Source organism: Gymnodraco acuticeps, unplaced genomic scaffold (assembly GCF_902827175.1).
Source record: "Gymnodraco acuticeps unplaced genomic scaffold, fGymAcu1.1, whole genome shotgun sequence".
NCBI lineage: Eukaryota > Metazoa > Chordata > Actinopteri > Perciformes > Bathydraconidae > Gymnodraco > Gymnodraco acuticeps.
In genome coordinates this window covers 223,227-238,966 of record NW_022991985.1, presented here as the reverse complement: position 1 = coordinate 238,966, position 15,740 = coordinate 223,227, and the positions used below count along the sequence as shown (strand labels likewise).

At 39.6% G+C, this 15,740-nt stretch overlaps 1 protein-coding gene across 1 annotated transcript in view; it reads left to right on the top strand.

Moving 5' to 3' along the window:
* The window catches only part of rragd (ras-related GTP binding D), an 83,588-nt gene extending 68,075 nt beyond the window's left edge, over positions 1–15,513 (top strand). The window contains exons 6-7 of the mRNA XM_034201080.1: positions 8,116–8,264; positions 13,807–15,513. Of these exons, the coding sequence (XP_034056971.1) occupies positions 8,116–8,264; positions 13,807–13,958 (301 nt within the window). The 3' untranslated portion in view covers positions 13,959–15,513. The remainder of the gene's footprint in view (positions 1–8,115; positions 8,265–13,806) is intronic.
* Positions 15,514–15,740: the final 227 nt, after the last annotated feature.

Sequence of the window (15,740 nt, the reverse complement as noted above, 5' to 3'; positions counted from 1 at the left end):
TCACCTCATGAATCTACTCCTCGCCTGGCAGGAGAAACCTGGCACACTACGCACATGGAAAGCTCAATCGTGACTACATTATTCCCTCACCAACTTTTGTCAGTGAAACGCAGTTATTTGTTTTTCTCTTTAACAACAATGATGAATTTGTTTCACAAAACACTAAACTCACATTAGCTGTGCATGTTTATCTTATATGACTGACAATCTGTGAAGCACTGCGGCTATCTTTAGCCCACTTATGTCATCATGTTTAGACCAATGGCCATGTTAATGTGAGATTAAGTATGAGTGCATTTTATGTATTTTGATAATAACATTTAATCCTGCATCTGTTCTATAGAGATGCTTTTTAATTATATTTATACTGTATGCTGTGTGAGTTGTAAGCAATGCCTCAGGTACCGATATAAGCAATACAACATTTACAAAAATATTCAGCTTGGTGCTTTCTGTTTGCCCTTATGGAGTTTGCGGCCTGCTGTGTTAAATAACTCCCTGTATTACAGTTCTTTGTTGATACTTAGACACATTTTGTGGAATGCATTCCATCAAGACTAGCGTAGATATATATATATATATATATATATATATATATATATAATCCCTCCACCCCTTGGCCCACCTGGTCCTGGATGCCCCTTGGCCCACCTGTGGTCCTGCGTATGCCCCTTGGCCCACCTGGTCCATGGTATGCCCCTTGGCCTCCTCCCAGCTGGACGGGCCCAGAACACTTCCCTAGGGAGGCGACCAGGTGGCATCCTTAATAGATGCCTGAACCATTTCAACTGGCTTCTTTCTAGGCAAAGGAACAGTGGCTCTACTCCGAGTCCCTCCCGGATGGCTGACCTTTATTTCACCTTAAACGTAGGTGAGACTATGAATGAGATCGGTACATCGAGAGCGTTACCTTCTGGCTCACGTCTCTGTGCTAAAACAGTCACCATGCATGGCCAACGACCCATTTAGCATACTGTCTCAAATACTAGACATGTAATTGCTGCCATTCATTAGAAAATGACCCTTGAAAAACATACTAGCAGCCTATGTGAAAAAGGGATACTCTTTTGGCAAATGTGCTCTGACAAGTAAAAGCGACAACCTGGTATTAAGCAGTCATACTTTTGAACACTTGTGGAGTTGTTTTCTGGGAAATAGGGGACTTTTTACAATATGATTTATTTTGTCATTTGTTTGGCTTTTTAGGGTTTGAGTGGATGCTATACGGCATATGTATATTGTAAAATGAAGAGTCCCACATGGCTCAAAAAGAGAAGGTCACACAATATCACCTCAACAGACTCCAACGGGTTCAAAATGCAGCTGCACGTCTCCTCACGCATACCAAATCATGGCATCACATCACCCCAGTCCTCAAAGACCTCCACTGGCTTCCTGTCTCCCATCGCATCAACTACAACATTCTGGTCCTCACCTACAAAACACTCCACCATCTGGCCCCCCCTTATCTCACACACCTTCTCACTCCTTATCAACCCCCACGGTCCCTCAGATCCACCGCAGCCGGACTCCTATTCCCACATCCACACTCTGCAGCTTTGGGGACAGAGTATGGAAGCAAACAAGAGACAGAAGTATTTGAATTTTATTAGACACCGAATTTATAGCATTGAAAATAATTACTTTGAAAATCATGAATCTGCATTTTTTTTGCTCCGAATTTATCTATGTGAAATAAAAATGTAAAAATTCAAGTTAAAAAAATTCGAATGTTCAAATTCAGATCCCAAAAATTCAAGTGAAAAAAATTCGACGTCAAATATTTCGGTGTTTAAAATTCGATGTAAAAAAATTCGGTGTGTAAAATTCGACGTCAAAAATTGCGATGCAGCCTCATCCGGGCTACTCAGACAGGATAAGCAATCGAGCCCTAATGCAATCAAACCGACTTCTGGCCTATCAGAGCCAAGCGGCAAACCCCGGGACAGTGCGGTGAAGCCCAATGCTGCAAACTGTAGGCGATGGATGCAGATGGGAGCAATTCCCGTAGACCCTTTGTTAAAATGTCCAACTTAACATCAGAAAATGAACATGTTTCTAGCCTGGATCCACAAAAACATATTCTGTATATAGTTAGATTCCCCCTTCATGACAACGGGACTGCTGCTCCTAGCTCCTCTCTGCTAGCTCAGTTAGCTCCGTGATGCTACAGCGGCTCAGCTCATGAGGAGAACACTACTTGAACTCGGCCATGTTTGTTGTGTTGGTTCCTGGTGGACTATTCGTCCTGCAAATATAGGATTTATCTGCGGTTGAAACAGACCGTCCATGAATGCAGTTTCTTCGGTAAGTCAACCCTGCGTACTTTATGTTATGTTACTGGTGTTTTTATTAAGCTAACGTTAATGAATGTTTAGAGTTGGGTTAGCATTTGAGCAATCGTAGCTCCATCTGTGCTAACGATGCTATGCGTAGCATCCAAGAGTGTAAAACATTAAGTGGGATGCTACTGTATACCAAAAGGCTTCTGTGCGAGGTTGCTAAAATAAGGTCATCCTTGTACGTTAGATAGTTAGTTTGCTATTTAGGTTACTGTATGCATTGTTAAGGTTCATTTAAATTCGCTATGCTCTACTATAGCATAACATAGACTAGCTAACTTCAACGTATTGTTGAAGAGAGGCTTAGTGTATATTAAATCAACCTCACAATGAAATGTGTGTATCTTTAAAATATGAACGTCACATTTCAAGATGGTCCAGAAATAACGCTCCCTTAGATATTGTAATATGGTTTGTTGAACTGGAGTTATTTATTGCAGCTAACCGTCTATCCGACGAACGACCCAAACATTGTTGTTTTTAATATTATTACCAATGCCTCTTTTAATTGTATTATCATCACACTTGAGAAACAGCCTCATCGTGGCTGTACAACGGAACATGTAACTTAATTCCTGCATTTAAGGACGATGAATAGCGTAGTCAATGCTTTAGTGACAAGGAAATGATTTGTTTAAATATTATATATGACGTTATCTGTGACTTCAGTGGAAATGAAGCTTATCCATTGCATTGCATTTGTTCAATAGGTTTGTGTCTAACCCTTACGTGTGTGATACATATGAATATGGCATATGAAAACAAATTAACTTGACTGACTCATAAAAACCTCATCCAAAGTAACAGTAAAATAAAAAGGACCTACACAATAATACTCAATCAAACTGATACAGTATAAGGACTGTGATATCCAGCCATTTCTTAAGTATAACAATAAGATTATGACCTGTTTTTAAAAGAAGATAAAAAGTTGTTTGCATGGAAAGAAGTCTGTAACCCATGCATGTAACTTTACATCTGTTTGTTCAAAGTCTCCTTAAGGTGATCCAGACAGGCTGGACCAGAGGAGGAGAGACAGACCTGGACCAGAGGAGGAGAGACAGACCTGGACCAGAGGAGGAGAGACAGATCTGGACCAGAGGAGGAGAGACAGATCTGGACCAGAGGAGGAGAGACAGATCTGGACCAGAGGAGGAGAGACAGATCTGGACCAGAGGAGGAGAGACAGATCTGGACCAGAGGAGGAGAGACAGACCTGGACCAGAGGAGGAGAGACAGACCTGGACCAGAGGAGGAGAGACAGACCTGGACCAGAGGAGGAGAGACAGACCTGGACCAGAGGAGGAGAGACAGACCTGGACCAGAGGAGGAGAGACAGACTTGGACCAGAGGAGGAGAGACAGATCTGGACCAGAGGAGGAGAGACAGATCTGGACCAGAGGAGGAGAGACAGATCTGGACCAGAGGAGGAGAGACAGATCTGGACCAGAGGAGGAGAGACAGATCTGGACCAGAGGAGGAGAGACAGATCTGGACCAGAGGAGGAGAGACAGATCTGGACCAGAGGAGGAGAGACAGACCTGGACCAGAGGAGGAGAGACAGACCTGGACCAGAGGAGGAGAGACAGACCTGGACCAGAGGAGGAGAGACAGACCTGGACCAGAGGAGGAGAGACAGACCTGGACCAGAGGAGGAGAGACAGACTTGGACCAGAGGAGGAGAGACAGATCTGGAGTCCTAGCAGCAGAGAACTTCAGCACGGATTCCAAGGTACACCTTTTTCATGCTTTACAAAGAATGCATAAAGTAATGACTCCAATACACTGATAGACATGCCATTAAACATGACTGAATACTAGATCACCCACACATCAGTGATGTTGAGTGCACTTTCTTAGCGAAAGGTTACATTTACATTTTACCAAGCAACATCACATAGTGAGAGCTGCGACCCTTTGTCTTTCAGTGAGACAACCGAACAGAGCAAGCTTCCACAGTTGCACTAAGTTTTGATAACAGTTAAATATTATTTTAATAATACATTTATTTCAATGTTGATGAATTTAGAACGGTTTATTCATAATCTGATTATCTTTGTAGTACACTGTTGGATTTAAAAAACACATTCAAATAAAAAATCATTATATTTATGAACAAACAAACACACCTCTATCTTAAATAACACACTTGCTCTGCAATAATATGTTTTTTGATATTTCTGTTAGGAAAGGACACGCCTGAGAGACAGGACTGCTTCACCATGTTCTCTTTCTCTGAGGGTCCAGAAGAACATCCAAGAGGGAAAGGAAAAGCTGATGTGATGAGATTTAAGAGCAGTACAGGACATTCACTAAGAGACACTTGTATTGTAACACAAAGACCTGCACACTGAATAGTTTTGTAGTCTAACAGGAACTTCATTTGTGTTGTTTTGTGTTTTACGTTGCACAGAGACAGTGTGATTATTGTCAGGCCTATAAAGTTTGGCAAAAAAAAAGTCAGCTGATCAAATGCATTTGCACTTTGAGCTTCACATCACTTGTGCCTTGTGCCGCCGAGTTTGGAACGTCATAAATAAATGGTACCAATCTTCAGTCAGATGTGAATGTGTAATTTAACATTTTCAGTAAGGATAACGGACAAAAGGATTGCAAATACAATTTATTGAAATGTGAACTAAAAGTTATCAAGCATGAACCATCACCATTTAAAAAATAAATAAAAACGAAATAATATACATAAGTTACACTCAATGTTAATCTGTTAATTGACAGGCTAGGCGTGTGCAGGTGGTAACAGCTATGCCCACCATGGGCTAAGTTCTGTAGGTGCAGCTGGTGTAAGTCCTCCTCCATCAGGTCTGCAGGGTCTTTCCCTGCGAGGAGGACTCCTCGCAGGGAAAGACCCTCAGCCCTCTCTGGCCAAAGCAACAGACAGGACGTTCATGAAGCTGAGGTCTCCCCCAAAGTCTCTAATCATCCATCCTGTGAATATGAGAGGGGAACAAATAGTGTAATAGATGCTTTGGACAATAAGAAATATAAAGTTAACTGTTGAGTTGCTCAGTTTTTTAGATTGACAGGGTTTAATAACACAAACAAAAGGAGAGAAATAAAGATTGGTCTTTCAATACATTGTGTTGATTTTGTCTTTTGAATTGTTTGTCTAAAGTCAAGTAGCTAGAACTGTTACTTATAGTTTGAATGATACAGTCTGGTTATAATGTGTGGAGGAGGCATCACAGGTAAGAGCACCATTTGTTGTGTTCCATCCACAACACATTGATTTGTGTGTATTTATATATCTACTATTTCTTGAATTATTACTGTCAGTCCAAAACAAGAGATTTTGTTTTGGTAACATTTAAAAAAAAAAAAAACATTATCTCTTTTCCACTACACTATCTTGAATACTTTAGTTTTTACGTCACTACATTTATCTAACAGCTTTAACATTGTAACGGTGTCACTTCGGACTCTGGGTAATTATGACAGCATGTCCTACTCAGAGCCCTAGAGTCTCTCGGGCTCTGGTCCTACTAGTTTGAGACTTTGAACAAACCAGACCTTCATCTATTAATGTAGAAAATAGTCGGCACATTAAACCATTATGAAAGTAATCATTAGTTAGCTCATTGTTCAAATGAGCTCCAACTACAACAGTTAAGTCAACTCGTGCATCGGTAATAACAATAAATCAAATGATATAATATAATAGAATAACTTGTGTCTACTTTAAATACTCTAACAACACTTGTTGCTAATTATACTAGCATACTTTTACTAAAGTAACATTAACATGTTTAAATGCAGGGCTTTTGTAAGAGAGTATTTCGTATAGTGTAGCATGGTCTACTTGACTTATCTAACCGAAGTGATCGTTACGTTACTTTGCAAACCGTCCCCCCCCCCCCCCCCCCCCACACACACACAAAAGGACACGGTAACGTTGTGATTCACTTCAATTAATGATAACTACGGAGCTTGCTAACAGCAAGGCACAAGGCTACTTCACTCATTTAGCTAATGTAAGATACAAATGCTGTCGAGCCCTCACTGCTTGTAAGATAAAGAGCACAAACTGACTACTTACCCGAGCGGCGAGCCCCGCTGTTCTCCGTCATTTTTTCTCCCGGGTTGTTGTGATCACATGACTGACAAAGCCGTGCTCTGATAGGCCAAGTCAGTTTGATTGCATTAGGGCTCGATTGCTTATCCTGTCTGAGTAGCCCGGATGATGCTGCATCGCAATTTTTGACATCGAATTTTATACACCGAATTTTTTGACATCGAATTTTTTGACGTCGAATTTTTGGGATCTGAATTTGAACATTCGAATTTTTTTCACTTGAATTTTTACATTTTTATTTCACATAGGTAAATTCGGAGCAAAAACATTCAGATACATGATTTTCAAAGTAATTATTTTCAATGCTATAAATTCGGTGTCTAATACAATTCGAATACTTCTGTCTCTTGTTTGCTTCCATAACAGAGCCTTCTCAGTGGCAGCTCCTAGGCTCTGGAATTCCCTCCCCCAAGATCTCCGTGACTCTGAGTCCCTCACAGTCTTTCAGTCCCGCCTCAAAACACATCTTTTCAACTCTGTCTACCCATAAGCCCCCCCCCTCAATTAACTTCCTCTTGACTGCCTTTTTATTTTTTACTTACTTGTTTGCCTGTCCTTGTTTGTCTACCCTCCCTCATACTGTAAAGCGTCTTTGAGTTGTCAAAAGCGCTATATAAATAAAATGCATTATTATTATTAATATAAACCAGGAAGACATCATTTATATTCAGAAATAAGACAAAGCAATGTTTGTTGGCCTTCTTTGAGAAAACAGAATAACTTCGAAGAGAAAAGCAAGAAAAAACAGCATGTTCATTGTTTCTCTCTGCGTTCTCCTCTGCATGTTGTTTTTATTCTCAGTCTCCTATCTGCTTATACCACTGATTCAATTTCACTCTGTGTCTCTTCCCTTTCCACTTTGCTTTACATCCTTAAATTCATAAGTAAAATCAGAGGTGTGTGTGCTTCCCTGCACACTGAGCAGGTTCTGAGGATGGTTCTGCTCAAGCTGCATAAATAAGACAAACAAAGTGTGATTCTCCAATCACCTCCATGGGTAAAAGCAACCTCTGACTGCGCTGCCGAGCAAATAGAGTTTTGATGCTCTTGCGCTATTTGAATCTATTTCAATTAGGTAATATGCATACGTTTGGTGTAATATTGGCCCCTTTCTATGCAAATGAGCCTCATTGTTAATACCATCCAATTCACACAGATCTGTCCTAACCGCCGAACAGAGACACAGTTATATCATTAGCATCTTCAGAGGGTTGGCGGGTCATCCAAGCACATTTATAGTGAAGGTTTACGATGTTAAATTCCAAATAGGCTGTCAGCCTGTCTCATTTAAATTCCTTGCCAGAAGTTTTGAGGGATAGCTTTACATCAAGTCGGTCCAGATCTGCAGCTTGCTCGGAATATTTCATTTGTATTATCCTCTCTGCCTCTCTGCCTACTGTTTTCTTGGCACAAAGGAAACATTTACTTGTTTGTCTCATTGAAAGTTTCACTCGCAAAAAAGAGCAAATTGCACTCAGCTACCAAACCTAATGGCTGTGCTGGCAGTGCATCATTAGCACAACTTGTTTTGTAATTTGGATCTGGAGGCAGGGCAGAAGGTGGGAGCAAATTGAGCAAAATGTATGGTGCTATCAGCAGCCAATATTCATTCTTTGTGAAATTAGCCGTGTTGCCCTAAGTACATGAAGTGTGAAGTGTGTTTTTCTGTCTCCTGTCCTTCAGTCTCACCGACAGTGAAGCTGGTTTACCCTATGACAAGGAGTCTATGGCCATCATCCACCTGAACAACACTACAGTCATGTACCTGAAGGAGGTCACCAAGTTCCTCGCCATGGTCTGCTTCCTCCGCAAGGAAAGCTTTGAGAGGAAAGGTCAGTCCGTTTACAATCAGTACATTTAAATGCATTATAGGAACTGTCAGTGTGTTTTAATCAATCAATCAAAGTGTATTCATATTGCCCAATTTCACAACTTTTACATTTTTCTCAGTGGACTTTACAGTTTGTACAGAATATGAACCTGACACCCTCTGTCCCTGGACCCTCACATTGGACAATAACAAACTTCCAAAGAAACCCCACAGTTAACCTCTGCCGCCGGCGGAGGCTATGAGGCTGTGTCTCAGGGCTTCTTAACCTGTTATGCCCCATGGGCCCCGCGGGCAGGGGCAAAAACGCAACATCTGCAAGAAGCAGCGTCTGAGGGCTTCTTAACATTTAACAAACTAGGAATGTGTCATACCCACTTAACGGGAAGAAACTCAGCTATCAGACAATATTAACAATTTTTACCGAAATAAAACACAAGCCTCTGAATTAGCACTAAGAGAAAGAATGCTAACGCAATTAGCACATAACTCACGTTAGCGATCTTTTATACTTCATCGGATCTGCACAAGATATCCTCTGAAAGCTGAGATTCCACAGATTCCAATGGTATAAATATCATCACTGAGCAATCAAACCTCACGGCAGCGAATGCAAAACCAGACAACACACAACGGGACCAAATCGGCAAATAGGTCTTACCTTTGCTGTTTTCTGATCAAAAGTTGTGTTCAATGGCATTAAACACATAAAGACGCTGCTGAAGGTTAATCCAATGTGTCTGTGTCACTTTGAAATGATTACTGATAATCCATCATCATATTTATGATAAATAAGCCTAGTTTTCAGTTTTCAGAGCGTAACACAGCTTTCGGTTTGGGCAAACTGCGTGCGCATCACTCTCACTTCTCAATGGTAACGTGTAGGTGGATTTAGGATCTCCCCCTCGATTTGATTGGCTCTAACGGTTAAAAAGAGGTGTCAATCACCAAAATCGACCAATGGGTTCCAGAGAAACAACAAATACACTCAAATGACCCCAGAGGTGGTTTCTTTTTCTAAATCTCTCTAAAAAGGTCACATTTCACTTGTTTTGCATCAATCTTGATACAGGGTACTTATTATATGTTGTAGTTTGGATTCCTAAAGCTTTTAGTCTACTATCCCATCATTCAAGGGTGGTTTTCACTATAAGTAATGTTTTATTTTTGGACGGACACAATAATTTACATTTTTTTACTATGTTCAATCTGAATTTACTTTAGAATAGAAAAAATCTGTATTGATTCTGAATTTTCTACATCCAACTCACAGGTTTATCATTGCGTTGAGAAAAAATATTATTAATTTACCCCTTTTGCAAGTGAAGATATAGTGTTGGAGTCGGAAGGGCTGATCATTTATTCCGGCAAATTACTCGGACCTACTAATTGACCTAACAGAAGTTATTGAGTCTATGTAAGTTTACTGCTTGGCTCGGATCCACCAACGTCAGCAAAATCTCACCTCTATTAACTCCTGGAGAACCAGGTTCAATTAACTGCTGTTTCAATTCAGACGACCCGCTAAATCTGTTTAAGCGATCCCGAAGGATTTTGATATCAGTAAGGAGGTGTGGCCCTACCTAAGTGTGATTGTGGCAAGGCAAGGCAAGGCAAGTTTATTTATATAGCACTTTTCAACACAAGGCAATTCAAAGTGCTTTACAAAAAATGAAAGAGATTAAGAAAATGGCATTTAAAATCAGTCAAGGCAGGGTGCAATCTTACCTTTGAAGCAGGAGAGGAGACCACAGATGTCTTTTAAGTTGTCCCAATCCAAAAGGTGGGATCAGTTTATTTGAAGAACAATTGGTCCAAACTAATACAGGGTTTCTACCTTCTCTCGTTACAACATGACAATCCTACAAAACATATCATGCTGTGGTCATGTTCTAATATGAAACCTCAATTCACAGTTTTACATTTATTACACTAAATTGTAACTTCCACTGCCCAATTCAGTTGTGATATTTAAATCTCCCGATAGAATTTAGAGGCATCTCCTCATAAACGACCGGTGATAATAAAAAGCACATTCAAACTTTCATTCACCAAATCAATTCACATAAATTCCACACCTATCTCCGCATGAATTTGGAGGAATTTCCTCACAGGTGGCGGGACACTAAACATTCACAAACACACACCTATTTCCGCATGAATTTCCTCACAGGTGGTGGGACACTAAACATTCACAAACACACATCAATTCATTCCGCTCATTCAACCAAGAAATTCACTCCGCATTCAACAAAGAAATTCGTGAGATATTTACCAAGTTTGAGAGAACCTTACAGAGAGCAAAAACCCAGCTCTGAAGCTTTTCCCCTCTCACCCAGTGTTTTTAAGCTGAAAACAGGACAGAAAACCCAAGACACAACTTCTCATGCTTATGTAACAAAAGTTCATGACCTCTAATGTGCAGAACTAAAATATTATTCTCGGCTATGGAAAAAACACCTTTTTGGGGCCTCAGTTCTTTTTCACTAAGTCAGGAGCCCCCCTCCTTGTGCACCGCTGTAGGAAGAGGGAATAAACTGCCTCCTCTCTTATCAGTGACACCCATAAACCATTATAGGCCTTACACTCAACTTAAAAAAACACATTGTCTATACTGTAAATATAGAAAATCATAAAATATGAAGCATTTTCATTTTGGGTTATACAAGAATATAATTGACTATATTTGATTAAAATTAACTTTTGTTTTAAGTATTCAACCTAATATGGAGATCTCAACAATAGTCATTTGTTCTGGGAATGTAATTTTCGAGCCTGAGACCTGAACAACAGGCTCAGGGCTTAACAGGTTAATAGCATTTTTACAAAAAAAAAGCCCATGCGAGCCTAACATGTGAAAAAATGTCTTAGACCTCAGAGAGTTAAACTTGGACCTGCGACCATAGTTTTACTGTATTTTGTTTTGAAAATCCACAGCGGAGGTTTGTGTCGTACTACATGCGGTGTATTTTGCATATCTCTCAGTAGCCAACGATCTGTGAGTCTGTTGGCTAGGACATAAACTCCCTAATAAATGTAGTCTACATTTCATAAGAGGTGTAAAACCAGAGCATTTTAAATCGCATTTGAACGAAATGCTTATATAATCTGTAGTTGTATTTGTATTGTTGATTTAATGTGTGAACGAGGCGATATAGAGAATGTTAAGCTGTCATTATTAGGCTGTAATTTGTTATACTGTTGGAATGGTAAGCAGGCCTATTGTTTTTGGATATTTGGGGAGTTAGGTGGTTCGCGAGTGTTTTTTTATTGGTCAAGTAGTCCTTGGTATGAAAAAGTTGGAGAAACACTGCCCTGGACTCATCCTCAAGCAGTAAGGCTCTCTTGTGGACTTTTCCAGCAGTAACCCTTTCTCGTGGAATTCTTCTCCAGCGGTTGTGAACCCGTGGACTGGTCCTCCAGCGGTGATTCTCTCTGTTGCTGTTAACAGCATTCCCACTAAATTACTATCTGTTCTTCTACGCACAAAATTCTTTATTATTATTATTCCGCCCGTTATTTTTGCCGGTCTTCTCCTCCCGCATTGAACATCGCAGAAACTCCGTTCAAACATCAAAACGTTCAGCTCGGTCGGGAATCGATGGCTATTACTTTTCTCATTCATAACTTTCATAATTCCAGAGATACATCCCATAATTCATCACATTTTTAACATTGAAGTCAATGGAGAAATTCTTCAACTTCAACAAATCTTTGTGCGACTTCAACTGCTATCTGTTCATTCATACTTTCACTCAGAAAGCTCATTCCAACTTTAAAATGTTACACATCTTTCTGACATTATTCGTGTAAAACAACTTTTAAATCTGATTCTTACTTTTAGAGATATTAAACATTGTTCAGACCTTGGTACAGAGGCTTTCTTCAGATTTTAACATTAACTAGAGTGTGTGATGTCACAGCTAGAGTGTAGGAAATCTTGAAATGTGCCTTCATATATTTGTTTTAAACTGCCATAATTCCCAAACCCTACATTCCTGAGACATAATTTATCATAACAAACGTAGGAAAACATCTCGTAGCTTGAAAAAGGACAAATAATTAAGCAAAAACAATTCAACAAAATGCCGTTTGAGGGCATGAAGTGACAAAAACGTTCAACATGCCTCCATTAAAGCCCATTGTAATTTCAGGCAGATATTTCCTCACAGCAGCAGCCGCACACTTTTAGTTAAACTGCCAAAAAGGCCACATTATTAACCCGAAAGTACACAAAAATGACACTTCAGATACTCAACTTCCTTGACATGCTTCACGCTTTGAAATTTCACAGATATCTGTTACGGTTCTTCCACAAAACGTTCACATGTAAGAGGTTTATCTCTCATTCAGAACAATGGAAACCTGTGATCTCTGCACACCTCGTTAGCTCAAAATATAAACACCTGTGTCATGGAACACGATGATGTCATCACTCCAACTGACATGCTCAGAGCAGCAGACTTCAGATAAAGGTTAATGGTCATGCCCTCAACAGCTCTACGTCAATTATGGGGTGTCATCAATTATGGGGTGTCATCATCATATGCCGTTTCCATGGAAGATCAAGAGAAGAGACAGAGGGCGATCAAGAGGAGAGAGAGAGGGTGATCAAGAGAAGAGAGAGAGGGTGATCAAGAGAAGAGAGAGAGGGCAATCAAGAGAAGAGAGAGGGTGATAGAAGAGTGAGAGGGTGATCAAGAGAAGAGAGAGAGGGCAAGCAAGAGAAGAGAGAGAGGGTGAGCAAGAGAAGAGAGAGAGAAGAGAGAGAGAGGGTGATAGAAGATTGAGAGGGCGATCAAGAGAAGAGAGAGAGTAATGTAACCTCCTAATGTAAAGTATAACTCCTATGAAAATGTTCAAAAAGTGCTCACACTTCACATGTGTGCTAACAGTCCAGCCGTGAAGACATCTACGGGACATTTTTGAGATTTATTCAAATGCCGTTGCCATGTCAACACAATGCTCACCATGAAACACGGTTTTCTCATAACTTCAGTGAAAATGCTCGAAATGGCGACAGATCATTCGCCATCAAGTTAGTTCAAAAGTTTGCAGTTCAAATATTCTGCTGCTTTTCCAAGCCTTTTTACTTTCTTTTCTTCTCTCATCACACATTCAAGCCCCCAGTGTTCATGTATTTCAATCTAAATGATTCACTTTCTTCTTACACATTACATTTCAGCATAGCAGTTTAGCGTAAGCTTTTCAGCATAAAGCATTCCCACTAGCAATTTCTTCAGGAATTGCATTCTCTAGTTGATTTTATTACCCATCTTAAGACTGTACATATATTGGGTAAATCAAATCCTTATTTTTGCACCTCAACCTGCATTCCTGATTTTTGCGTACCCTGGTCCTTCACAGAAGGCATTTACACTCTGTCAAAGATGCTTTTGTGGAAGAAGAAATATCTTGTTTAAAATCAGTAAAGTTCCTCTTTCAGGAATTGATTTCGTTTTTTGTTTATATAGGACTAAATTGACCTTAATGTTTTACAAAGATCCTTCAGTCTTACCCTGTAATTGTCTTCTCGTCCCTCACAGGACTGATTGACTACAACTTCCACTGCTTCAAGAAGGCCATCCAGGAGGTGTTTGATGTTCGAGTTCAGGTTCAACAAAACCGTAAACTCCTCAGTCAGAGGAGGTGGAGCAAACTCTCTATGACCAATGGAGTGCTGAGCAACCCCCACTGATGACATCACATCAGACAGCCAAATGAACCCTGACACATCCTGGAGACTCCGTCCTGGTCCAGGTGATCCTCTGAGGCTCCTGGATCTGCTTGATCATGTTTCGTTTTTTTATCTTGCTGGGAAACTCAATCCACATCAAATCCACATCAAATCCACCTCCATCGTCTCTGTCCTCAGAAGCAGTTTGTCTACAGCACAGAGGACAATCTTTCATTTGATCTGGAGGACTTTTTCTACACAGTCTTTTGAGTAGACTCAACAAGAAGTACATGCAGATTCAGTGACTTTATCTCTCTGTAGCAGGCGGCAGCAATGTGCGTCCCATCAATCCTTATACCGTTAATAAGTAAACTCATAAACAGCAAGTTATTTCCTGATTTGATTTGCAAATTAAGAGATTTTAGTCAGAAAAATGTGATGTGTATATAATATAAAATGACTATGTATAATATGTTTCGTTTGATATTCTATGAAACAGTCCATAAACACTTTCTTTATTTCATGTGAGTTAACATTGTTGGTTAATGATGCTAAAACCTACTGTATATCTGACTCAATCTAATAGGCATTATTGCAATACAACCCTAAAATTAACACATTTACCAGACTTTTACTCAAGTACACTGAAAAGCTTCATTTCATCAGGACTTAAAACTTTTTTTTAGGAAAAGTGGGGTTATTTTTACATTCATTTAAATGTTCTGAAACATGTTTCACCCCCCATCAGCAATAATTACATCTGATATGACCTGCTGTTCTTCCCGAAACTCTGGTTTTCCTGTTTTTACATTATTCAGGGTAACTTTATTAACAGCTTAAATGTCATTCAACAGAATTGTTCATTACATAAAATAATATGCAATAATACACCATATCCTAATAAAGACAACATCCTTTGGCTAAATTGATCACTTTTACTGTCCAATTCGAATGTATATTTACAACAAATCACAGCTTTATAAAAAATGTCATATCTATAATTCAAATCTAGGAACGTGGTCAGCTGCACCTCACCACTGAGCATGTTTCTGCTTCCTCCCTGCTCAAGAGTTCTGATAGTATTTTCAAAAATGTTAATGAAGGCGACCCGGGACTGTATCCACTCGGGTTTGGAGGTTTTTCTCTTGTATTTATTTTAGGCCAGCCTTTAACCTGTTAAGCCGAGAGACCCCGGCAACATCTTGCAGGAAACAGTGTCAGAGGGCATGTTCATTTCATAAACTATGAATGTTTTATATCCATGTAACGGAAAGAAACTCAGCTAACTGATCTTTTTTTTCCTTTTCTTTTTTTTAAAAACCCACAATGCTAACTCTGAATTAGCAACCAGCGAAAAATGCTAACAGATTTACTGCACCGAAACTCACTCATAAAACCTTATTATTTATCCATTCTGCACATCCAACCCATCGATCTGATCGTGAGATGACACAGAATCGATGGGTACCGACATTATCACTCAATGATATGAACTCGAGAATTTATCAACAAAAACAGACATCAAAAAATGTGGCAAGTAAAAAAAAAAGGATAATTATAGTTTTTTTTATTAAAAAACTATAATTTACAGTTTTTTACTATGTTCAATCTGAATTTTCTTTAAAATAAAAAACATCTATATTGATTCTGGCTCTTCTACATCCAACTCACAGGTGTAACCTTGCTTTGAGAAAAAAGATTATTCATTTAACCCTTTTAGAAGGGAAGATATGGTCATTTATTCTGGGAATGTCGTTTTCGAGCCTGAGCCCTGAAAAACAGGCTCAGGGCTTAACAGGTTAA